The sequence below is a fragment of the Choloepus didactylus genome, chromosome 2 (assembly GCF_015220235.1).
Source record: "Choloepus didactylus isolate mChoDid1 chromosome 2, mChoDid1.pri, whole genome shotgun sequence".
Classification (NCBI taxonomy): Eukaryota; Metazoa; Chordata; class Mammalia; order Pilosa; family Megalonychidae; genus Choloepus; species Choloepus didactylus.
In genome coordinates this window covers 49,479,006-49,503,877 of record NC_051308.1, presented here as the reverse complement: position 1 = coordinate 49,503,877, position 24,872 = coordinate 49,479,006, and the positions used below count along the sequence as shown (strand labels likewise).

At 39.2% G+C, this 24,872-nt stretch overlaps 1 protein-coding gene across 3 annotated transcripts in view; it reads right to left on the bottom strand.

Annotated features, from left to right (window-relative positions):
* The window catches only part of KCNH1 (potassium voltage-gated channel subfamily H member 1), a 405,567-nt gene that overhangs the window by 354,630 nt on the left and 26,065 nt on the right, over positions 1 to 24,872 (bottom strand). For all 3 annotated transcript variants that reach the window (XM_037824539.1, XM_037824535.1, XM_037824541.1), the window contains exons 3-5: positions 21,591 to 21,697; positions 11,891 to 12,019; positions 3,392 to 3,510 (exon numbers count right to left, since the gene is read on the bottom strand). In XM_037824539.1, the coding sequence (XP_037680467.1) occupies positions 3,392 to 3,510; positions 11,891 to 12,019; positions 21,591 to 21,697 (355 nt within the window). The remainder of the gene's footprint in view (positions 1 to 3,391; positions 3,511 to 11,890; positions 12,020 to 21,590; positions 21,698 to 24,872) is intronic.

Here is a 24,872-nt window from a genome sequence, read left to right as displayed (position 1 = left end):
TATGGTACATGGAATGGGCAAACTTAAAACCACTACATTCAAAATGCCTCAATGTGGGACCCAAGGGACTCCCACCAAAAAACTCCAATAGTACATACGCTCATATAAGAGGAAATTAAACACCATGAGAGAGAATTTAAAGTATGCACAAATTTTTAAAGCAATAAAAAAGGAAGAGATGCTAGCAGACATGACTGAGACATTATTTTAAGTGAATGCAAAGATTTCAAATGAACTAGATAGAATTTCTAGAAATAAAAAACATAGACATTGAAAATAAAATAAACACACAAAAAACTCAATAAAAAGGTTAAAAACAGGAAAGATAACTGTCAACTTAAATACTCAACTAAACTATGATTTAAGAGAGAAGGAAGAATAAAGACAGATTTAGATATATAAAGATTAAAAGAATGTATTATTGTCAGAGCACCTATGAAGGAACTACTCATGGATACACTTCAACAAGAAGGAAACTGAACCCAGAAGTAAGTTGTGGGTTACAAAAGACAATGATGTGCAAAGAAATTGGTAAAAGATATACTGATAAATCAAATTAGGTATTAACTATAAAAAATTAAAATAATAATGATTATTTAAAAGGCTAAAATAAGGGAAAACCAAAATTCTAGAGAAAAGCATGGACAGGATTAGTTCAGAGTTAAAGTACTCTAAGGTCCTTGCCTTGTTCTGGAAGAAGTTAGAAAAAGTTATTAATATAAATATGCACATTATAACTAAATAAATGTAATCACTAGGAGAACAAAAATAGAATGCATACCTTTCAAACAAATGGAGAGAAATGGAACTGAGAAAAAAGCAGAAAAGAAAAAAGGAAGGAGGGAGGGAGGGAGGGAGGGAAGGAAGGAAGGAAAGAAGGAAGGAAGGAAGGGGAAAAGGTATAATAAACAGAAAACACAAAATTAGATACCAGAAATAAGTCTAAATATATCATTAAGAACAATAAACACAAACAGATTAAGGTCTTTTACTAAAACATGGATAATTTCACATAGTACTTCAGGAGCCAGATTGAGTTGGAATGCTTATTCCACAACTTAGGTGTAAATTACCTAATCTCTGTGCCTACTGTACAATAGTAGTTCTAAGAGCTTGGGACACATCAGTGAACAACAAATACATTAAATAAGTAAGTTATATAGTACATTATAAAGCATTAAGTGGGGAAAAACAGAGCAGGATAAAGGGGTGGATTAGGAGTTACGAGTATTTCTTCCTTATTTTGTTATATTTGTGTGTATAAATATCTGTACCTATATATATATATATGCAGAAAACATTTTTTTCTTCTTCTATCCCATCATCTAACATAAGATATAGTAATAATAATTAACTTTATATCACATTATGTAGTTACAGGATATCAAGGAGAAGGGTAAACATCTACCAAGAACTTCACATCTTCTTCTGGGGAAATGGTTAATGCATTTTCAAATACAACACAATAAAGTTTCATCGTGTTAGACAGAAGTATTGTCCCTATTTGGAGATTACGTATGGTCTAAAGAGATGTGTATAGGTACCAAGTTGACAACGGGTGGACTGTGATGGTTAGCTTTCTGTCTCAACTTGGCTAGGCTACAGTACCCAGTTATTTAATAGAACATTAACCTAGGTGTTACCATGAAGATACTTTGTAGTTATGATTAAATCTATAATCAGTTGATTTTAAGTAAAGCAGATTATCCTTGATAATTGGGCGGTCTCATTCAATCAGCTGAAAGGCCCTGAGAGCAAAAATGAAGTTGCCCTGAGAGCAAAACTGAAGTTTCCCTGAGAAAGAAAAAATTCTACTTGCTGAAGCATCAACTCCTGCCAGAGAGTTTCCTGCCTACCTGCCTGCCTGACTGCCTTACAGAGTTTGGACTTGCCTAGCCAGACCCCACAGTCATATAAGCCAATTCCTTGCAAAAAAAAATCCCTTTTCATATATATTTCACTGGTTCTCTGGTAGAACCCTGACTTCTGACTGATATTCATAGCTGCAGAGAGAAATGACATTTGAACAAGGACTTGCAGTTGGTGAAGGAGTGAGCCATGCAGATATCTGTGGGAAGAGCAAGCCTGGATGTACAAGGAACAGCAGGGAAGCCCGTGTGGTTGGATAAGAGTGAGAAAGGGGGAGAGTGGTAGAAGGAGAGGATACTTTACTGACCAGAAGAAGCAGGGAAAGTGTAGGCTGTAAGCTGAAAGCCTTCTATCATAAGCTGAGCCCACATCATGACAAAAAATGATGCTGCCATCATCCAAAGGTCTCTCAGTCTCTGGCATGATGCAAATGAACACTGCCTACCCCCACTACTGGCAAAACTTCTGGCTGATACAGGAAGGCCTTCTGTATTTAATTCATTTAACAGCTGGCACACATGTACAAGAGCACCCACTGTGAGCTGCACCATGCTAGGAGTTTCTCCCTGAGGTGTCTGGAAGCTGGGCAGAAGGGTGGCACCATCAGAGCATGAATTGAAAGCTGACTGGCCACCACCGGGCAAAGGGAGAACTTATGATGTCATTTGGGTGAGGTGAAGGTTTCCTGTGTGGTTCCACCCAGTTTTTTGAGTCTCACCTAGCTCTGGTTGAAAAAATGAAGAGCTATCCAAAAATGGATAGCTTGGATTTGGGTGCACTAAGCCTCGTAAAAAAAACTTTGTCCAAGTTTTCCAGCCTCTCATTTGACCCAGCAAAAGAGAACATCACCATACAAATTTTACTTACAACTAACATTATCAACAATAATTTTAAGTATATTTATTAACCTGGAAAGATGTGCACAATTATACTAAGTAAAGAAAAGGCAACACAGCCACATTAAACGAGCACAGGAATTATTAGATGCAACTCAAATTAATAAACATTAGTATGTGAAAAAATGTATTACTTAGGCTTGAGGAAATAGGATAGTGTCAAAGAAAAGAGTTAGGAATACATGCAAAAAACATATCATTGCTATCTGGTTGGTAGGATTACAGATGATTTTTATTTCCTTCTTTTGGCTTCCTAAATCTTCTTTTCCTATAATAGGATGTATTTATCAAATAACGAAATTGTTCATGCTAAAAACTCTTTCATGTATATAGTACTTCTATCCTCCCCACCCCACCCCCCAAAAAAGAGATAATTCATGACTATAATCTCCATCAAGTTGGAATCAAGCTATTTCTGGACCTATTTAACAAATGGGAGAGTACAAAGCTTTAAGGAATTAGGTCACTTACTCAAACTCACACATCTTGGTGTACAGCTCAGTTTAGTGTGTAGGCTAGGAGGTCTTGAAGGTCTGCTCCGCATCAGCACACTAGCTTTGTACCATTTTCTCAGCCAATCTACCCTGAGAAGTGAGTCTTAAGATAAGCTCATTCCTTGACCTTACCTCTGCCAGACGGGAGTGTTTGTGGACGTTCTCGCCTTTTTGCACACTGGGAGCCAGCTGCTGCAGGACGCCCCTGCTGCTGGTCAGTGCTCTGGTCAGCCGTGCAAACTTGCCCCAGCCTGGAGCATGTGGAAGAGAGAAAAGGCAGATTCAACCACATCTCAAAGGAGAACAGACATTTACTTCGTAAAAGTCCAAAACAGATATCCCCATTGTCCCTGAGCTCCTGTTATTCACCTGCATCCCCACAATCAAGGCTCACTACTTAGAAACACACCTTGACTCATCCAAATGTGTACTGCAATTTACTTTTCCCATGTGCTCCACATTATCCTAATCATAGCTTTAAGTATGCAGGTATTAGTACCATTTACAAACAGGAAATCTGAGGCACACAGAGTCTAGACAATTGGAAAGGGTCTAGGACCCAGATCTCCTCACTCTGGCCCAAAGCTTTTCTGCCAAACAATAACAAGAAATAAAACGTTTCTCTGACTTGCTGACTTGGCTTAGGCTGTTCCCAGTCCCCATGCTGTCTGATCTTGCAGGAATCAAGTTTTAAATGGACAAGTTTGTCAAGTAACCATTCCAAGCATTACGTTCTCCAAGACCAGTGGAATAAGAAATGAATTCAACCCCCAGGTAGATGGTGAGAAAGCACCAGCAAACTTTATCCTACTCTGGCATGGGGAAAAAGGTGGTTGGTGACAGGTCCTCTTTGAATGAGAAGCTCTGAGAGCCTGGTACCAAACTTGGAATAAAGAAATCTAGATACAAATCCCATCTCTGCCTCCAGCTTGTTTTGTTATTGTCCACAAGTTGTTTACTGTTCTGGGCCTCAACTTTCATCTGCAAAATGGAAATTAAAATACTCTGCTCAAAAACAGAGAGTCTGTCTCGAGGCTTCCCTTGACCCATTGGACTAGTTCCTCCAGGAAAGGTAAAACACTGGTCTTTTTCCCATCTGCTCATTCCAAACTCATGAATCTAAGATACATGCATGATCTTTATTGCTTTTAAAGGCCCTCAAAGACAATCATCCATTCTGATATCCAACAGCCCATCTGCATCAAGATTATGACAATCGCAGTTGTCCCATGAGACCTCTAGTAGCCTGTAAAGGCTCTCAGGACCAAGCATAGGGTTCAGGAGCTTCGAAGACCTTATCTCTGGATTTGTTCAGTAAACAACCAGAGCACACAACTATTTTTACATGACAGCTAAAAGTAGGACTAGACAGTTTTATTTTTTTGTCCTTTAGAGTTTACAAGTACTCAGTGCCTTGCAGCATCAATCTCATGTGCCAAATTTTACCCTGGAGCACCTTTCCAAGATAGACTTAGAATTCAGAGATCAATAGAGTTAAGCAAAAGAATGGTCTTCTAAATTTTTGTCAACACAGCAAGAACAGAAAATCAGTTACATTTTTTTCATTCTTTTTTTAAATCCCATTCATTTTTCTGGAATTTAGTAAAAGGTAGTGGTGCTTTCATCCATCCCAATGCCATTAAGCAGAAAAACGAGACTGCTGAAGTTGGCTTGAAAGGAGCCATGTGGTGGTCTGGCTGTGGGGATCCCATTAATGTTAACAAGAGGAGATAGCACAGCCTCTGCAGAGGTCTTTGGCTTCTCCTCTGAATGTATCATTTATGAATGTGCTCACTGGAACATTCTTATGGAACTACAGACTAGAATTCTGTAAAGTCTCTTTCAGTATCAGGCTCTGCTTCAGCTCAAAACAAAGCTGGAATTGAATTCTACAAAGCTTGTCAAGAAAATCAGAAAGCATATTTTTCAGGGAGAAAAGAGTTGTGCATTCAGACATCACCAACAGCTCTGCATCAGTTCCCTACCACCACCACCCCATACTCTGGGGGCAATGGTGAGAAGAAGGTGGTAGGGCAGACACCACAGACCCTGCCTGACAAGGAGCACAGAGCCCTGGGTAATTAGCTGATACAGTATAAAAGGATGAAAAGAAAGGCCCCTTAGCATTTCCTAGGCTTGACTTGATTCTCTTTCCCAGAATGTGGCTCTTCAAGGAGCTGGCTCTCAGCTGGCTGAGTGGAAGGTATGGGAAGGCCAGTAGGTAGTGGACAGGCAGTGTGAAATTCCCCATTACACCAAGATGGGCAGACTCTGCCTATTCTGAAGGAAGGAAATAAATTATTTCCCAAGTTTCCACCACCACGTTTACCTCTCTGGATTATAGATACTTTATAACAGGAATCATGTCTAGCCAGACGTTGTGACATGAACTGTGTTCCCCAAAAAGATATATTCAAGTCCTAATCTCTGGTCCCATGAAAGTCACCTTATTTGGAAATACAATTTTTAAAGATGTGATTGTTTAAGATGAAGCCAAACTGGATTGGAGTGGTCAATAAACCAGTATGACTGGTGTTTTTATAAGAGAAAATTAGTCGCAGAAAAATGGAGGCGAGAATGTCACAAGACAACTGAGGGACAGAATGCCATGGAATGCTGGCAAGTCACCTCCAGAAGCCAAGAGAGAGGCATGGAATAGGTTCTCCCCTAAGGATTTAAAAGGAAACATGCCCCTTCTGACATCTGATAAATGTGCCTCCACAACTATAACAGAATAAATTTCTGTTTTAAGCCACCTGATTTGTGGTACTTTATTATGGCAGCCCTAGGAAACTAAGATACCAGATGAAAGAATATGTTCATTCATTTGTTCATTCTCTAAACATAACTACTATATACCAGGCACAGTGCTAGGTATTGGAGAGACTGAGATAAAAAAGACCAAGTCCTGGCCTCAGAGAATATGCTATGCTCTCTAGTAGAGAAAACCAACAAGTAAATGAAAAATCATGATGGAGTAAGCTAAGTCCCATGGCAGAGAAAAGTACAGGATGCTATGGCCATGACTGTCTAGAAAAGGCTAGGAAGTCAAGGAAGGTTTCCCGAAGGAGGTAATACCTGAGAAATTTTTTGAAAGATAAGTAGGAGTTAGCTGGACCCAAGAAGGAAAGGAAGGATGTTCCACACAGAAGGAACAACACCTACAAAGGCAGAAAATTATAAAATGGGAATATGTCAGTGAAAAACAAGAAATTCTAAATGGCTGGATGAATCGTACCTGGTTTGCAGGGGAGTGGGGAGGAAGATGCAGAGAGTGACTTCAGATGGCACTACAGAGGTTGTCAGGAACCAGATACAGAAGAACTTAAACAGTAAGTTAAGAACTCTGAACATCACCCTGAGACCCATGGGGAACCAGTGTAGGAGTTTAAATATGGTGGGGAGGGAGATACATAAAGCTACTTTCAATTTATAAGAACAGAGCTGCAGTGTGGTTAGTGGAGTGAAATATAAGGTAGATAGATAAAAACCAGTAAGACAAGTAGCAGTTTGTTGCAAAACCCCAGCCTGGACCAATGCTGTGGCCTGGGCCACTAGACAAGGTCAGCTACAGAGTAAAAATCAACAAGACTTGGTGAACAATAGCTGTAGAGAGAGAGAAGAGGCAATCCAGGTAACACCCAGGTTCTCGGTTTGGGTAACCAGGGAGACAGCCATTCATTGAGATCAAAAGCACAGGAGAGAAACACTGACTTGGACCAACAATGTCCTTTATTTCAGAGCTACCTATCAGGGGAAACATTCCTGGAAAAACTGAATGTTCTGTTGTCCAAAAGGCCAAATGGGAGGGGACACTCCAATAAGAACCTAGCTCAAGATGACCTCACTCAGGGGAAGTCAAATGGTCATTTTCCACAGTAAAATAAGGTAGCTGGTGTAACCCTCCTCCTTCAAGGAAGCCTTTTCCCAATACCGCCTACCCTCAGCTGAACTGCCAACTCCCTCCAGTGTACCCCGACTGTGCTGTAGGCACACTTTTATTAGAATTATTTATGCTTTGTTGCTATTTGTTTACCTGTTTGTCCACTCCCACCGCTGGACATTTAAAGAGCAGAGGTCTACCTCAGACATTTCCTTATGTTCAACACTTAGCATAAAACCAAACACCCAAAACAAACCCTAAAAATGTGCGTTAAATAAACATTGGACAGAAACAAATATTTTCTTCTCTCATTGCTCTTCTATCTGGGCTTCCAAAAGATATAAAATCTCAAAAGAAAAGCATAGGGGTGACGATTATTTGTTAATGAGATTATAAGTATCACAGCTGTACTAAAGGCAAATAGGATTGAAAGGGGTTGTAAAGGCATGTTTCCCACAGATCAGCACCGCAAATACAGATAGGAGCTTCCATGATATACTTCTAAGATATGACACTAGCACAGAGAGTTGACAACAGAAGGGTATATGGGAAAAATCTACATATTGCATACTAGGGATTAGAATTAATAGGAAAACCATACTAGTACTAAACAAATACTAGGGACAAAAATTAAGGGCTGACAAGAGCTACGAAATGTTTTGGGTCATGAGAATTATTTAAAATGGAGAGCGATGAGGATTGTACAACTAAGTGATGATAATATGAGATAGGGATGGATTATTGTGGACATAACATATGCTCAGTCACAAACATCGCCAGCAAGGCAGGCATAGACAAGGCTTTGTGAGCCATGGGAAGAACAAAAGCATCACTCATCAGGAAAACTGAGAGGGGTGGGAAGTAGAGAAAGGAAAAGACTGAAAAGTAAAGAAGGACAAAAGGAGGGGAACAGAGTAGACAGTTAGAATGTGCAATTTATCAATCAGCTGAAAAGTATTTGGGGTCCTTTCTCCATTCTCAGTAAAGACAATTGCTTCCCCCTTCTTGACCCCACAGTGACTACTGGATTTCAACTTGAGTGACACCATACACAGACACATACACACTCACACACTCACACATACTAGACTGCTTTAGCCCACACAGCCCTGTACTCTCTTGAGGCCAGAACAGATGGTTCTGGGATGAGCTGGAATTCCAACTCCTCTGAGTCCAGGGATACCATATAAAGTCAGGTCTATAGGCCTCCTCCCCAGGAAAGCATGCCCAGTCACTTAGAGGTCACAGCAGGCTCTTGTAGGATATCCTTCCCCTGGAGGGGAAACTGAGACCAGCCTTGTTCTGAAATGTAGAGTCACAACCCAACAGGGAATAACGGACACAGGGGACCAGGATGGGAAATCAGTGTGAACCACTGTCTAAGGGTCCTCAAGTCTTCCTCCCAAGACCTCTTCCCTAACAATGTACAAATAATCAAAAACACAAGATGATTTCTTCACATAGTAGTCACTAAAACATCACCTTTCCATCATACTAAGAGCACAGAGGTAAGATATTAATACTGGAAAGAGAGGAGGGGCCTGTGGATTATATCCATTATTCTGTTCATAAATACACCACATGAAGAACATGGAAAAAGGTCAGCAATTAAAACAGTTTGTCAGAGCCCTCAACAGTGAATATTCTAATCCCTTGACTCTTAAAAATCTCCCCTTGAGTTTTACATTCCCCTCATTGTTTGCATTGGGTTAAATTTAACTCTAAATTTAGAAATAAATTCACTGATCTTTGAAAATGAGTTTTCCCCTTTAATCCGAGATTATTCAGTGAAGAAAGAAAGAAAACAAGAGGGCGATGCATACTCTGGTGAGCAATTTAGAAAGTATACTGAGCCTTGCAATCTAATTCTTCTCTATCTACTTGCCTAAGCCTACTGGTACCAAAGGGAGAATGGGACAGAGAAAAATATCCTGCAGCCTACAACCAATTATCCATAATAACAGAAGAGAAAGAGAGAAATAACAAATGAAACCCCTGGAGCATCACAGATTCTCATTTTAGCCAAGAATTCCCACCTACTCTCTCATTCAACCTTTAAACACACACACGCGCGCGCATGCACACACACAGCAGTTACCAAATAGCAAATCTAGTTCAACTTTCATTCCCTGCTCCATGCCCTCTGTGGGAACTATTTATCAGAGAGTAAGGGAAAATTAGCCAAAAGGTGGACAGGAAAGAGAAGATGAGGAAAAGTCAGAGACCTGGATAATTCTCAAAAAGGATCATGAAGAACTGATGCTCTAAACGAAAGAAGGGGCTCAGCAAGCATTCCCAGGGTCCACCGGCTTGCCTGGAGGTCTGGGCAGAAAGGGAAGTTACTTTGTATCAGACATAAACATGGTCCATTATCAATGATCCCCACTTGTATACCCTTTTGTGGGTTGCTTGTGAGAAAATGTTAGGCATAAACTGGCTTCTCTCAACACTATTAGGATGCATCCCACTCCACCCCAAGCCCCAAAATTAGTCACTACAGGATCAGGGAAATCAAAGTCATTTTAAAGACAATCTGAACATAATCAACTTAAAATATTAATCTGATTAGGAAAGAGCAATTACCTGGAGATTTTCTGAGGTTTCTGGATTATCCACCCTTCCATCCTACCTCAAAAGTGAATTCTAAAGAAGCCTGGTCAGCAAGACTCTTATTCTCAATGCAGGCTGAAGTGCTGTACTGAAAACTCAGCTGGGTCTGCTGGAAACAAGCTGGTGACAGCTTTCCAAGAAGAAATGTCAAGACAGGAGAACAATCCAGATGCATGGCAGCATATTTTCCATCAAGATTCAATCCTTGCAGCCAGAACTGCAATTTGCAGACTTAAAACTAACAAGTCCTAAAATTTATCATGCTTTTCCATCATAAAAAGACTAACATAAAATTTGACTTTGTCCTAAGCAGACCACCAAGTCAAAGTGGGCCAGGGGCACAGTGACATGACAAGCGGGAGGGACTGAACATATCTGCCACAGTATTTGAAAAGGAGAGGCTAATAAAGTAGTGTCTTTGAGGAGACATTAAGCATGGTTCACTGGCAACATTTCTATATTGAGGGATAATGTTCAGGAATTTTTAAAAATTGTTACAAATCAAGCTATTGGTCACTCCTATTTATTTCACTGACAGAGAATTTTTACCTGCTTCCCTTGGCTAACTGGGACTATGTGTGTGTGCATGCAAGCGTGCATGCACCAAAACTCTTACTAGCAAGGAAATGTATCACCGAGGCAGGTTAAATGACGTGGAGCATTTTATTCCTAGCAAATAAGTATAAATAAGTCTCACAAATCACTCCAATTTATCTCTTCTTTCGGGTTTTATGAGAATCACGTGCAGACACTTGCTGCCAATTAAGTAGCATTTTGTGCTGGGCATGCCTTTCCAACTAAGCAATACTTGTGTGTCCCCTAAAAACTTTACACTGGTGATGAGAAGAAAATGATCTAACTCAGTCAAATAATATATTTTAAATTTTTGAGAGAAAACTTGCAAAAATGCGTTATCAAGATGTTTTATTTCCCTGAAAATATCATTCATGCATTTGTTGAGTTCAAAAATCAACAATCATTCTCTACGGTAACAATATGACACTTAATCATGAGTGAGTCTATCAGCATGTAATACCTATTCCACTGAGCAATCCCCAAATCAAAAACTAGAAATGAGGCAATTACAGGGGAACAGGAGACTTCAGCAAAGCTGAGACACTGAGAAACTTTGCATCTGCTGTAGCCTTGAAACAAAAAGGATGGCTGAAATAGATTTATTGAGCTGTCAGTTTAAAAAAATTAGGACATAATAGTATACACAGTGTTGTGGTCTGAACCCCATTAATGTGAGTGTCTAAATGTGCTAGAGATTTTAAGTACCCTCAGAGTACACAGCCCCTGGCAGAGCATCCACAAGATGCTTTTTATTTCTTCCTCTAATACCCATTTAACAATCGAACTTTTGCAACATTAAGAATAATATGCCCCAGTTTGAATCTCCCTTGGACTCCAATCTCATCTCTCTACTGTATGTCAGGAAACCAAAACGTGCAGAGTTCTCAGGAAGAGCTGGAAAAGAGCCAGGTAGCAATGCAGCATGGAATATCTCCTAGCCTCCTGTTTATCTTGGGCATAAGCTATGGTAAAACACATGAAAGTAGTGATGTGACACTCCCTAATTCCAAGCCTCTGTGAATAACAAGCCATCCATCATGTATCCCCATGAGCTAGATCTCCTAAGGAGTATACTTGAACCAGACATCCTGGGCCACCTTCTTTTCTAGGTCCCCAGTGTTATTCCAATAATACATACATATGATATGGCTGAAAAGAGCAATAAAATCTGTGGTTACAGAACTAATCAAATGATCTACATAGAAATATTACTCAAGACAGTGGCCTCATTAAAACCATGTTCCAAATCAATTAACTAACCACAGACTTAATCAACAATAGAGGCAGAGTTCTTTACCTATCTTGAAATGTTAGAACTCAGTCAAATCTAAGGAAGCTAACATATAAATAAGATGGATGTGAGAATGTGGCCATTTTTTTCCTCCCTGTTTCCTCCCCCAATACATTCCAGAATGACATAATACTTTAACCCAACATAAATTAAAGTTTAAATCTTGATCTTTGTGCAGAGATTGCCTTGACAACCTCAGATTTTCTGTAATGAGAGCCACACTAAAGGCAAAAAAAGCATAAATGTATTTGCACAAATCAGAATTACAAACCTTTACATGAATCATCCTCAATTGGCTGTTTGAAAGCTGTTATGTCACTGAAAGTGCAAAGAAATAAAACCACTTTATCCTGTTCGTTTCGAATTGGAGCAATTTTCACAAAGAACCACACAGGTGTTCCTGAAAGGAATATCAAAAGGTTGGTCAGTAATTTGCGTTTCTCGTTTGAGGGGCTATGGAAGCAAAGACTTGGGAATGAATAGGCACAAATATTAATTCATTTTTTTAAATGGTCTCATTCCTTCAGGTGCCAGGGTATTGCACCATTAATTTATTTTCTTGCTAGAATAAAAACCTTCACAGTTAACTACTCAGTGGGAGTTTTCTTCCATTCAAATAATTTTCTAAGTACAACCCTCTTAACCCTTGTAAAACTATTAGAAAATGGTTGAAAATCCCTCCTAACTTTATGGAAGAAACTAAGATACAGAGACCTGAATACTTACCTTGGACCATAGAGTGGGCAAGTACAGAGTTAGGGGTCAAGATGGGCACTGCCAACCATGACTGGAAGATGACGTAAACTCAAATTTCCATTGCTAAAGGAATGTCCATTGCTCTGTCCATTGCTAAAGGGCCCCTATGTCAAAATCCATTTTGGGAATCTAACAAATTTGGCTCACATGTTCAGTGTAGCATGGGCCAGAAACTACATCTCTAAGTTCCTCTCCCCAACATAAAAATCCAAAGGGTCCAATACAATGGCATATGATAAGATTTTGGAGAAGAAAAAGGATCCCCATAATGATTCTCCCAGCAGAGGCTCCCCAGAAAGAGGATGATTCCAAGAGGGTTTGGGATGCTATCACATCAGAGCCTTAGGAAGCTCAATGAATGCGTTTTGACTTCTAGTCCTGTTCCTCAGCTAGATAAATGGGATAAATGAGCTTTTCTTAAGCACTGCCATAATTCACAGAAGGAGAAGGAAGTCAGGGCTCATCTGAATAACTCCTCAGAGGAGGGCCACTCACTCGGGTTCTATGGCCAAATATCTCCACAAAGTCAATCTCTAGCTTCCAAAAATAATTTGGTAAAATAAGAAAATGTTTTCTATCCATAGAGAACATCACAACAAGAAGCACCAATCTGTTTTGTGATACAAAATTAACTGAGACACAAAGCAATGGTATGTTCTACTCTACCTAGTTCTTATTTCTCCAGTTCCTAAAACAGCACCTGGAATATAAGAACTTAGTAAATGTTTGTTGAGTTTTGCAATAATTGAGATAATACTTTACATGCTGCCTTATAAACACCTTAAAATTAAAATACAGTAAATACTTCCCCACATTGTAAGTATTAAAGAAACCGCCTAGGTATCTAGCACTGTGCACAGCATTTTACACCTATTATTTTATTTTACGAGATAACATATAAACAACTTACTCAATCTTGGAGATGAAAATAAATCCCCAAGAGGCCATTTGGGTCTTTATGTCTGTAACACATCCAGATAGATATCTCTGATTAACATTAGGATTAGCCATTCTAAGGTGACAATAACTAGTTTTCAGATTTAGCTATACTACTTATTCATACACTTCACTACCCAAAAAATGTACAAACAGGCAGCAAATAGATCAAATGGATCTTCTTCCAGAAGATAACATGAGTCCCTCCAAGATAGCATAGAGGAGTGATTTCAACCTTTCCCTCTTAAGAGCAAAGCATTTTTAATCTAATGAAATATTACTTGGAGTCTCAGTACAGGAAACAGTTGCTTGAATTGAATGTGGACCATCTAGAACACAGAGCCCCACCCATCCAGTCTTCTGTTCATTGCTCTGGAAGCCCCAAAGGCTCCTCAAGAGCCCTTTGACTCTATTCAGATATCCAACTGCCTAGAGGCAGAGGCTGGCCCAGATGACCTCAATTAGTCTTTCTCAGGGCTCAAATTCTGTAGCAGGATCCATTCCATTAAGATACAAAGGAGGCAATGAATGCACAAACAGTCACACTCAGTCACACACACACACAATCAGAAAGTGGGGAAAGAAACTTCTGTCTCCTCATCCAAGTGGCTGCTATAGAAAAGCAAGCATTTGATATCCTTGTGTCTGTGAAAAGGACACAGGGTCAATGATAAATCCTCTGTTAAAGGAAGACTGATGCACAACCCCAGGAAAAACATAGCATCTGACAACCTGACTGATGGCAAAGGCCATTGCTGGAAGAGAGGCTCTTTCCTGGCTGAAGATGTCCACTGGGAGGACAGTTCCAGGTCAGACCCCTGCTCTCCTCTCTGATTCTTATCCCTTATGGAGCTCTTTTGGGTCATATTGTAATGAACCAGACAACCTAACTTGACTTTGGCATTCCTCAACCCTGACATCCAGGTAATAAAACAGCACGACTCAGGTGTATGAGAAAATCTTTGGCCTCCATCCATCTTCCTCTTACCCTGGGTCTCACTGTAACCAGCCAGCCGGGTATCCAGACCACATTCAACAGCAACAGAATTGATTAAGCCACTGTGTTTTGACTCTTGGGAATGACTGCATTGTGCTGGGCATTCCAATACTTCCAAAAAATAGACTAGGTAGTATTGGCCTGTGCCAGGAAACAAACTGGTTGGTCTGGGGACAACTAAACAAAGACAAATGACAAGTGCAGAGCGGACGAGATAGCACAAGGTAGGAGTGGTGGGCACTGGCCAGTAAGACATCTGATTTGGAATCCCAAACCCTGGGTTTGAGCCTTGTCTCTCCATTCATTGTGTGTCTTGGCCATGACACTTTAACTTTTCGTAGCATCAGTTTCCTCATTCATAAAATGGAGATAATAGACCTACTTTGGATTTAGTAAAAATGAACACATCTGTTACATAGATGTTTAAAACTATTACTTTCCTTTCTCCCTTCTTTTTAACTTTAAATTCCTCACCTGTAAAACTGAAATGATGAATCTCACTCAGAGGGATGTTTAGATGATTTAAAAAGAGAATGTATCTCAAGGTGTTTAATGAATCTCTGAAGCTGTCTCCAATTGTTCTGAGGGATAAGAGCCAGTCTCAATCACAAAAGGAAAGCTGAAAAAAATCAATGCTTAAGCCTCAACATAATTACAATTTTATTGAAAGGCATAAAACAAAACCTAAATAAATGGAGAGTTACATTATTTGTAGATGAGAAAATTCAATTCTGTAAAGACGTCAAACTTCCCCATCTAATATATAAACTTAATGGAATTTCAATCAATCTCAATTGTTCCCTTTTTTCCCTTGGAACATGATAAGTTGAAATTCAATTCAAATTTTAAAAAAAGGTATAAGAATGGCCAAGGAACTTAAAATTTTCAAAAAGAAAAACGATGACAGGGACAACCTATGAAACTACAGTATTTAAGAGTTATTGGTGCTGGCCCCAAAACAACAATGGAAATAGTATCATTTATTGAGTGCCTACAATGGGCCAGTTGTCTCACAACCTCTATGAGGTTGGATGGTACTATGATATTATCCCCATTTTAAAGAAGAGGAAACCAAGAAGGGAAGATCTTAACCAAGCTCATATAACTAGTAAATTGCAAAAGGATTCCTGGAAAAGAACCGGAAAGAAGTAAGCCTGTCGATGTGTGGGAATTTAGCATAGAACAAGAGGGCATTTCAAATCAAAAGGGAAGAGCTGGAGTATTTCATAGATAGTGCTGGGACATTATATAAGCAATGTGAAAAACTGTTACCTCATATAATATATAAAAACAAATTCCAAATGGCTTAATGTTCTAAATAGTCTAACACTGAATTATGAAAGTACAAAAAGGAAAAAGGGAGATTATTTTTTTATTTAAGTTTAGAAGTGTTTCCTAAACATTATATAAAGCTCAGAAACTACAAAGGGAAACACCAACAAAATTTTCCCTTCTATATGGTTAAAAAGTCTCTAAATTTTTTTAAAAAGGATAAAAACAAAATTACAAAGATAGGAAAAATATTTTTCAATTTGTGTATGATATAAGATCAGTACCCTGTATCACATCTAAGCAGCTCCAAACAATAAATAAGTAAAAGAGAGTCCATGGACAAACAGACAACATACTATTGTTTTACTTATTAGATTTGTCACCACTACTGGACTGTATCCTCCTCAAAGGCAGGGTCAGTTTCTTGTGTTCGTATCTCTATGACCCCAGGATCCAGTCCAGTGCCAAGCCTACATACAGTTGATAATCAATAAGTATGTGGTCTGCAGCTTCTCCTTGATGGCTCAGCAGAACCACTGTAAGATGCCTTTCCCCGGGTTTCTCTGATGAGAAAGCCAATCCAGATCTCCCAAACAACTTGGCCACAAGCCACAACAAAAGGCATGAGACAAAGGAAGTGCTATACAAAGGGTGAACTGCTTTTACATAGGGCTAATCCTTGTAGATTTTCGTGCTTGAAAAAAGAAAAGCCAATTGACTAGCACAAGAATGAGCAAGTAAATATTCACTGGATATGTTAGTTACTGATGACTGCCATTGATGTAAAAATGTTAAATAGCATACTGAGTATGAGATAAGTAACAATATAAAATATATAGTACTTCTAAATGTCCAGGTTGTCAGACTGGTCAACAGAAAAAAAGAAACCTTTTCAATAATCTGTCCATCATGGTAAGTAACTGTATCCCACACACTCATTCCAAAACACCATAAAGCCTCCTGCCAATTCCTTCCAAATTTCCTACCCAAAAGATAGGAAAAAACATTAACACTTAACAATAAAAGATACTTTCTACAAAGATGTCCTTGCAAATACTAAATAATGAGGGGGGGTGATTCAAATGAAAACAATTCATTACAAGCTTATAAAAAACTCAATAAGAAAACCACCAGAATTAAATAAAATATATGGACAAAGAATCTGAACAAACAATTCATATAAAAAGAGGGAATTTTAAACAGACAATAAATAGGGAGAAACAACTTCATCTCACTAGTATTCAACAAATATTCATTAAGCAAAAATAATTTAATTGTAGGCAATCCAATAATTTAAAAATTACACTATTCTTTGCTGGTGAGGTACAGTGAGTCAGACACTCACATTCTACAGGTGAACTTGGAAGTGGGTTCAATTCTTCTGGAACACTACTTGGCAAAATGTCTCAGGAACCTAGTTCACATTCTTTGACACAGCAATTCTAAACTTCTAGGAAACAGTTCAAAATGTCGACAATATTTTGTGCACAAAGATACCTGACTCAGAAAATTTAGAACCTCATAAATACCCAACAATACAAAAAGAGATAATAAAATACTTTCTAAAGTATATGTTTGAGGAATTTTAATATTGGAGCTATCTTATGATAAAAGATTTTCAAAGTATCACTAAAACTTGTATGTATGTCAAAATTTCAACGTCTGTATCAAATGGCAACAGGCAGAAATTAGAAGGAAACATATCAAAAGTTAATAGTATTTCTTTGAGTCTTGGAATTTTTTTCTTCTTCATAACTTCATGTATTTGTCATAATAAAAATACATTAATTTAAGAACCAGTGAAAAAAAAGTAAAGGTTCATTTAGATAATGACAACTCACTCTTTTAAATCTCAACAGGTATAACGTTTCTCTCTTGGGACTCTACGTTGCCTTAAAACGCTGGAAGTTTCACTCTACTGAATCACAAATTTGAATGCAGAAGCAAACTACCTCCACTGAGGGCTGAGAGAATCATGGCACCCTCCTTCCTCCCCTCCCATCAATTCCCATTGATAGGCCGCTCCTCCTTGGGTCCCGCGCTCTGCTCACTCCTCTGCTTCAAGGCCCTCAGTTTGAATCACATGATTTTGTTTCACTCCTCTGTTTCTTGCTAAGTATCAAGTTCCTCTCAAAGTCCGTCCACAAACATTCGTTGAGAGCCTCCTCACTAGCGCGGTTTCAGCTTCTGTCCCGCTGAGGAGATCTTGACCGGAAATGCTGCTCTTCCTACTTCCTGGACGCCGCCTGGCGCTTTGGGGAAGAGCCAATCCGTGGACATCGCTGAGAAAGTCCCTACGCTTAGCCTCCTCTCACTTCTGCCTTAGAGTCTGTCTCTAAACATCCCAAGTGTGGGCATCTTTCCATTTCAACTACCTTTTCTTCTGACTGTGCCACAATCATCTTGTTACCCGGATGATTCCTAACTGGCCCTCCACCTTCAGTCTCCCGACGTTCCTTCCATCTCTGCACTCTAGTTAGAGCCATCTTTCTAAAAGGCAAATCTGATTATATAATTACCCTGTTTAAAACCCTACAATGATAATGCTGTGAATGCAATTAACACCACTGAATTGTATATTTGAATGTGGTTAAAATGGGAAATTTTAGATTTGCGTATATTTTACCAGAATAAAAAGTTTTAAAAACCATTGAACTGCACAAAACAAGCCATGAACTATAGACCATGTACTATAGTTACTACTATAATACTACTGGGTCATCCATTGTAACAAAGGTACCATGGTAATACAAAGTGTTAATAATTGAGAAAATTGTGTGTGTAAGGGGGGTATATGGGAACTCTGTTCTTTCTGCATTATTTTTCTGTAAACCTACAACTTCTTTAATAAAATAAGTTAAATTTTAAAAATGACAGCATCCCTTTCCCCCAATGTCCATCCCCACCACCACTAAGACAAATTCTAAACTCTTTAACATGGCTATATTACTGATCCTTCGTAATTTCCCGTTTTATCAGTTACCACTCACTTATTTATATATTTAATTACTCCATAAGCTTTGGCTGAGCGCTTTCCAAATGTCAGGCACTGTACTGGGTGCAGAGGATACAGTCAAGAAAGACATACATACACCCGTCCTCATGGAAGTCAGTCTTCACTATAGCTGCTTTCTGTCCTTGCTACTCAGTAGTGTGCTATGTGGAGCAGCAGCATGGGCATCAGTGGAGAGCAGAATCTAAGGCCCTTTCCCTACTGATTCCCAGGTGATTTCCTATGTATGTGAAAGTTTGAGAAGTAGCTTTATGCCTCTCTCCCCTGTTGCCCTCTCCACGTGTATTTCATCAGCCTTGAATACTCTTTGCCCTTTCTTTGCTTAATTCCTACCTATTCTTCAGTTTCAGCATGGATTTCATGACTGCCAGGAAGACTTCCTTCCCTGACCTAAGTTGGAGTTAAGTGACCCACCTATGTGATGTTACCGTCAAAGCACATATAGCTCTGTAGATGCAATAATCTCTATAGGCACAGGATCTGTGAATGTATTTTCATAATCATATCCCTAACAGGATGCCCACTGTCTGACATAGAGTAGATCGTCAATAAAAGGTTATTGAAAAAGGCATAAAATTCAGTGCAGCAGTACAATGCCCAGACTTAATAAATAATTTAAAGTTTCTATATTTCTCAGAAGAGGGCAGTTTTGCAGGTTGGAGGCAATGAACAGGTTCCTGGGAAGAAATCAACAGTATCTGCATTATTTATTTAATTTCATGCCTCAAGTTTCATATGCAGGCCTAGCCTTGTACAGGGCCCCTAATCGTACCTGGAAATCTTTGTATAAATTAGAAAGAGAAACTCCTTCCTCAGCACAGATGCAGTTGCAGGCCAGGGTGCCTGGATGGCTCAGCAGGCAAGCCCCAAGCTGGTTTCCACCTACTGGCTTAGTCAGGCATCCCTTTTCAGAGTGCCATCTGCCCCAACATATGTGGTGGCCCTGCCTGGTACTCACAGTTAAGTTGTCCCCATCTGGGAACAATGGCCATGAAGCAAGTACTGGCTCTGTATGACTTTGGCTGAGGAATTTAACTACTTTATGCTATGGAGATAAGTATCATCAGTCAGGCCTATTTCACAAGGCTTAAAGGATCAGCATTTCAAAATAGACAGCATCATAACTGACACAGAATTTATTTTTTTAAAGTCAAAGGGTAAGGTGAAAGTTGCAAATGACCACAATTACTCTTGAACATCACCCATAAATAGAGCCACCTGCCCAGATTGACTACTTTGGGAATGCTACTTTGGAGATTGACATACATATCCCAATAAACCCACCATAGGTGAGGGAAAAGATGCTGAATCTTTGGTAGAACATCAGATGCCACAGTTGGTTTCGTAGAGAGGCATGTCTAACTAAAGTACAGAGATTCAAATACTAGAATTGCTTTCTGGGAAGTGAGATGCTCCTACTACAAGGCCTTCAGCTTCTGAGGCAGCTGAGGGACAGGCAGATTCCCCTCTCCCATCTCATGCTCACCCTGAGGTGTATGCAACCTGAAGAGAGGTAAGCAAAATCACTAACTCAATTTAAATAAGGTTTCCCTCTCTCTCCCTTTTGTGCCAAACATGTACAGATGAATTTGGGCAAGTTAAATATATAGTCTAATGAAACTTGAAAACGCTGAAGCAAAATACAAATGCAAGGCATTATCTTTCTGATACACCTACCCAGATAGTGTTCTGTGTCATGGGCAAAGTCACACAGTTCAGTACATAAAGCTGTCGATGTGGAAAACCTTTACTTTACTCCATGAGCTCAGACCATGTACAGTCCACCTTTTCCCCATGAGAAGGCCACTGCTGGCATGCTGCTTGATAAGAACTGGCACTTTGAGTTGTGTTTCTCCACAGCGGAAGGACTGGCACGGAACCATTCACAATCTTTCACCTCAGTCCTCTTGTAGCTAAAAACGAGGGCAGAAACTGGGCCTATCTGCAGGGGAAGTGAGATGGAGTGAGGCAAAATTTCTAGTGTGTAAACTGCAGGACAAATCCTCTTGGATTTGTTGATGCCCAGAGCTAAACTCTCAGGTTGGCATCTGCACAGGCCACCAAACAAACCATCCTCTCAGTTGCCTGCTCCAGAATGAAAAATGTTCCAGCTCCTCCCAGGTAAAAGCAACATGTGCCCTCTGGTTTTCAGAGCAAAATGTATCACTTAGCCCTGAACTCCACCAAAATAAACACTTATCCTCATGCATCATTTGGAATACTCTGGAAATGTTCCGTTGAACTATCAGTCAATCCTACATATGAAGAACAGGATTCTTTACAAAGAAAACTGTTTGCAAAACAGAAACAAAGTACTATTCAACACCTCTGCAGCCCTGCTATGGCCACATCCCCACTTTCCATACTTCTGATATAGCTAATCTCCATTCAACAGTAGACCTCCTATGAGAAAAGAAAATTTTATATTTGTATATGGCTATTGACCTACATACTTCATTAACATACTTTGTGGAAGTAATTGCTGCCAAAAGAAATACAAACTAACAAGGCATTGCTGCTACTAGGGTTTCCAAGGGAAAACTGGGGTCACTAGGAGAACAAAATTTTATTTGAAAACTTTTCATTGGGTACCTAGTAATGTTACATGCTGTGCTAAGTGTTATGGACAATAGATAAAACATGAATTGGATGGGGTTTCTGTCCCACCTCTTTCCTCACCTCAGGAAGGTTTAAAGTCTATGACAGCCTTTAGCCAGCAACTCACTGTAAGTAAATCAATAGGAAAAACACTAACTCTTGGCAGAAAGAGAGATCAAGAAGTCTTAATTCAGTTAGTGACAAGAACCTCATCAAATATTCATGTGAGGAACAATTTAACTTATCAGTCCATACTGTTTCCCCAACTTACACAATTGCTTCAAGTAACAACATTTAACTGACGGGAAGAAGAAAAATCAAAACAGCAACAGAGAAAGAGAAGATATTTTACTATTCCAAGCACATAAATAAATAGTTCAGAATGGTCAGAATACTCACTGTTCTTCTTGTACATCAAAATTTCAAAGGAATTCATCTCATAGTTCTCAAACGTCTGCCGCACCTTTTCAATTGTGTCTTTATCAGTCAGCTCCCCATACATAAAACTGCAAATCAACCAAAGAACTCAAGTTAGATCAACAAGTATTTATTAATCTGTAAGTTTTGTTAACTCTCTGTTCTATAACCAGTACTGTACTATGCACTGTGGAATACACACACAATGGAAACATTCATTAATTCAAAAAAAGATTTACTGATTCAGCTGTGAACAAGATGTCATTCCTGCCCCCCTCAAAAAAAATTAACAGTCCAACAAGAGATGCACAGTAGCAATTAGAAAACAGTATGATGGGTGCTTCAATGTGAGTACCCACAAGGAGCTACAGAGCACATGAGTGCTTACCCAGAGGTAATACCACGTAAGATCTAAAGAGCAGGTGGAAATTAGCTGAGAAAGGAAGGGAAAGAACATACCAGGCAATAGATGAGCATGTGCAAAGACACAGAGGTGAGAGTGCACTTCATTCCAGAACCTGAAAATCACTCAGTTCTGTAGGGCTAGAATGTAGACTATGAGGGAAAATTTTGCAAGAGATAATATAGAGAGGTAAGCAGAAGACAGATCATGGAGGAGACTATGGCACTGTAAGTCATGTGAAGTAATTTAAACTTTATCCCAAATCAATGGGAAACACTGGACAGTTCTAAACAAAAAACATAACATAATCATGTTTGCATCTTAGACATAAAACTCTGGGAGACTTCCTAATAAAGATGGCAAAGTAAATTTGGGCCAGGGATTTTTCCTCTTTTGATTTCCAAACAAAATAAACAAGAACTAGGGAAAATCACTGAAAAAATCACTCACCAAACAAGGAAATGGGTACAATCTGATGTTCTAAACATTAAGAAACAGGTAAGGAAAGAAATAGAAGATTCAGCCACCATCTGCACAGCTCTCTGCCCCTACCTCCCTCTCCAAGCAAAAAACAACACTGAGTTAAAAAAAAAAAAAAAGTAAGATGATAAAATCCTACAAATGCCTACTATTACACCCCTCTGCTGCTCAAATTTAGAGAAAAATAGACTAAGGAGGTAAATAAGTAGCATGAAAAAAATTAGAAAACCTCAGGATAGTAGAGGCTCCTAACTACTACGCATTTTCCTGAGTCAGTTATTGAATTAAGGGAATGGTTTGAAGGCTAAGATTTGTCCCTCAGGGGACAAGATACACTCCCAACTAGGTAGACTGAATGGAGGCACAGAAGGACACTAACAAAATACGTAAGGAGAAAAGCCATCTCTCAAGGGAGCTGGGAGGTCCCAGTCCTCTGACAAAGACTGCCCACGGACCCAGCAGGTTCTCTCCCCTGCCTAACGCAGGCCCTCAAGAAAGACAGCCACACCCACGCATCAGGTGTTGGGTAATATAGGAACAGTGGCTTGGGTTCTTCCCATCTTCCAAACCTATACCTTATAGGTATACTGAGTTTATACCTATTATACCTATTTTACCTAGGTCTATATCTAATGTAATCTAATTTTTTCTTGATGACTTGAGTCATGCATAGAATTTCAGAGCTAAAAAAGAGCCTTGGAGGTTACCTAGTGCAATTCCTTATCCAAAAACTGAACCACCGAGTCAATTGACACGCATGGCTTGATGACGGGAACTGCCTTGGACTTCTGCAGGCTTCAGAATCCTAGCATCCTCTAAGAAAAGAGCCCTAGCTGTTGACTTTATGAATTCTGTCACTTTTGTTATTTTATGTCCCTTCTCAGTCCAGTGAGAGACGTTATTATCGGTGGTTCTCATTGTGCCTATCTCATGTAGCACTGTGCTTTTACCAATAATCCAGGAAAGAAGATACCAAGCTTGATGAATTCTCTTTAGAAAGAATGACAGAGCAAGAGTAAATCAGCCCTGCCTGAGAAGAGGATTTCTCCTAGGAGTTAAAAACTTAAGCTCTACTATCATTTTATTTAGCCAACTTTTTAGCTTCCTCCCACTTTTTCTGTCTGAGTTAATCTGCTGGATAAGTGACCTCTATTTAAGTGAAGTGATGGTTTATATGCTAGCAATTTACTTCACAAGGTAAAACAAATCCCTGTAAAGTTGTCTTCAAATAAATGAAGTTTCATAATTAGGCCCAGCTTTTATCAGTCTTATAAAAAGCAGTAGCTTGTTGGTAAAGGTAGGTTTCTTTTACCTAGACATCAAATTAAATGCCTGAAATGCAAGAAATAAGTAATAAAGGCTCCTGAGCTATTAAGAATATAGCTAACACAAAGGTATTTTTACTTTATTCTTAGAGAAGGGACTGGATCCACCCTCAGATAATTAAATAAGTTGCTTAGAATTATGCATAAAAGAAAAGTTGACTAAATTAGCCAGTTACTTTATCTGATTTCCTTGAAGTGTCTGATTGTAGCAAATTGGAAGCAAGAAAAGGAAAGGAGAGCCTGCTCAAATCACACTAAAAAAATAAAGCTAACACCCCAGATTTGTTCTGATTTTATATGTATGTATATAGACATAAATGTAGATAAAGAGAGATAGATGATATAAATATAGGTAGATTAGATAGACATAGAGATGGAGATGTTTAAGAGGATAACAGCAAACCAAGAAAATAAAAGAATTCTGTTGCATTACTTGAGAGCTATAATTTCTAAATCTTTGAGCAGTGGAGAAAAAAAAGTACTAAATTTTCCATTTCCCAGTCTCCAAAATCTTAAAGTTAAGAAAATGGAAACATTTTCAAAACAGTTTTCACCAAACTACAGTTCCTTTACTGATTTAATACGATGAAAATTCAACTTTTGAAAACAGAAAACTATCTGTCTTCATAGGTGAACTTATTTCCTGAGTCAAAAAGTTTGGGGAAATGATTCCTTTTCATGCAAACACCATGGAAGACAGAAGACTCTGAAGAAGGCAAGGGGTGAGGGGGACCAAGTCTGTGCTGAGCCAAGACCTTGCCGGAGCACAGCAGGAGAATGTCTGTCAGGTTCCAGGCTACATGCCCAGCTCAGCACAGGAGGACACTTTGAATGCACTCTCCAAAAGCCAGGCCCAAGGGTGCTGCTTGGTTAGTAGTCCTGTCAAACACACAGACTGCACTGTTAGCACCATTTGCCTCTGCCTTTAAGTTAGAGATCAAACAGAATTGTAAAAGCATGCATTAGAGAACCTCAAAATACCTGTTATGTTCTCTCTTTTTCTGATGTAAAGAGGAAAATCTCGACAACCAAGGCCCTTGTCTCTGACATTATTTT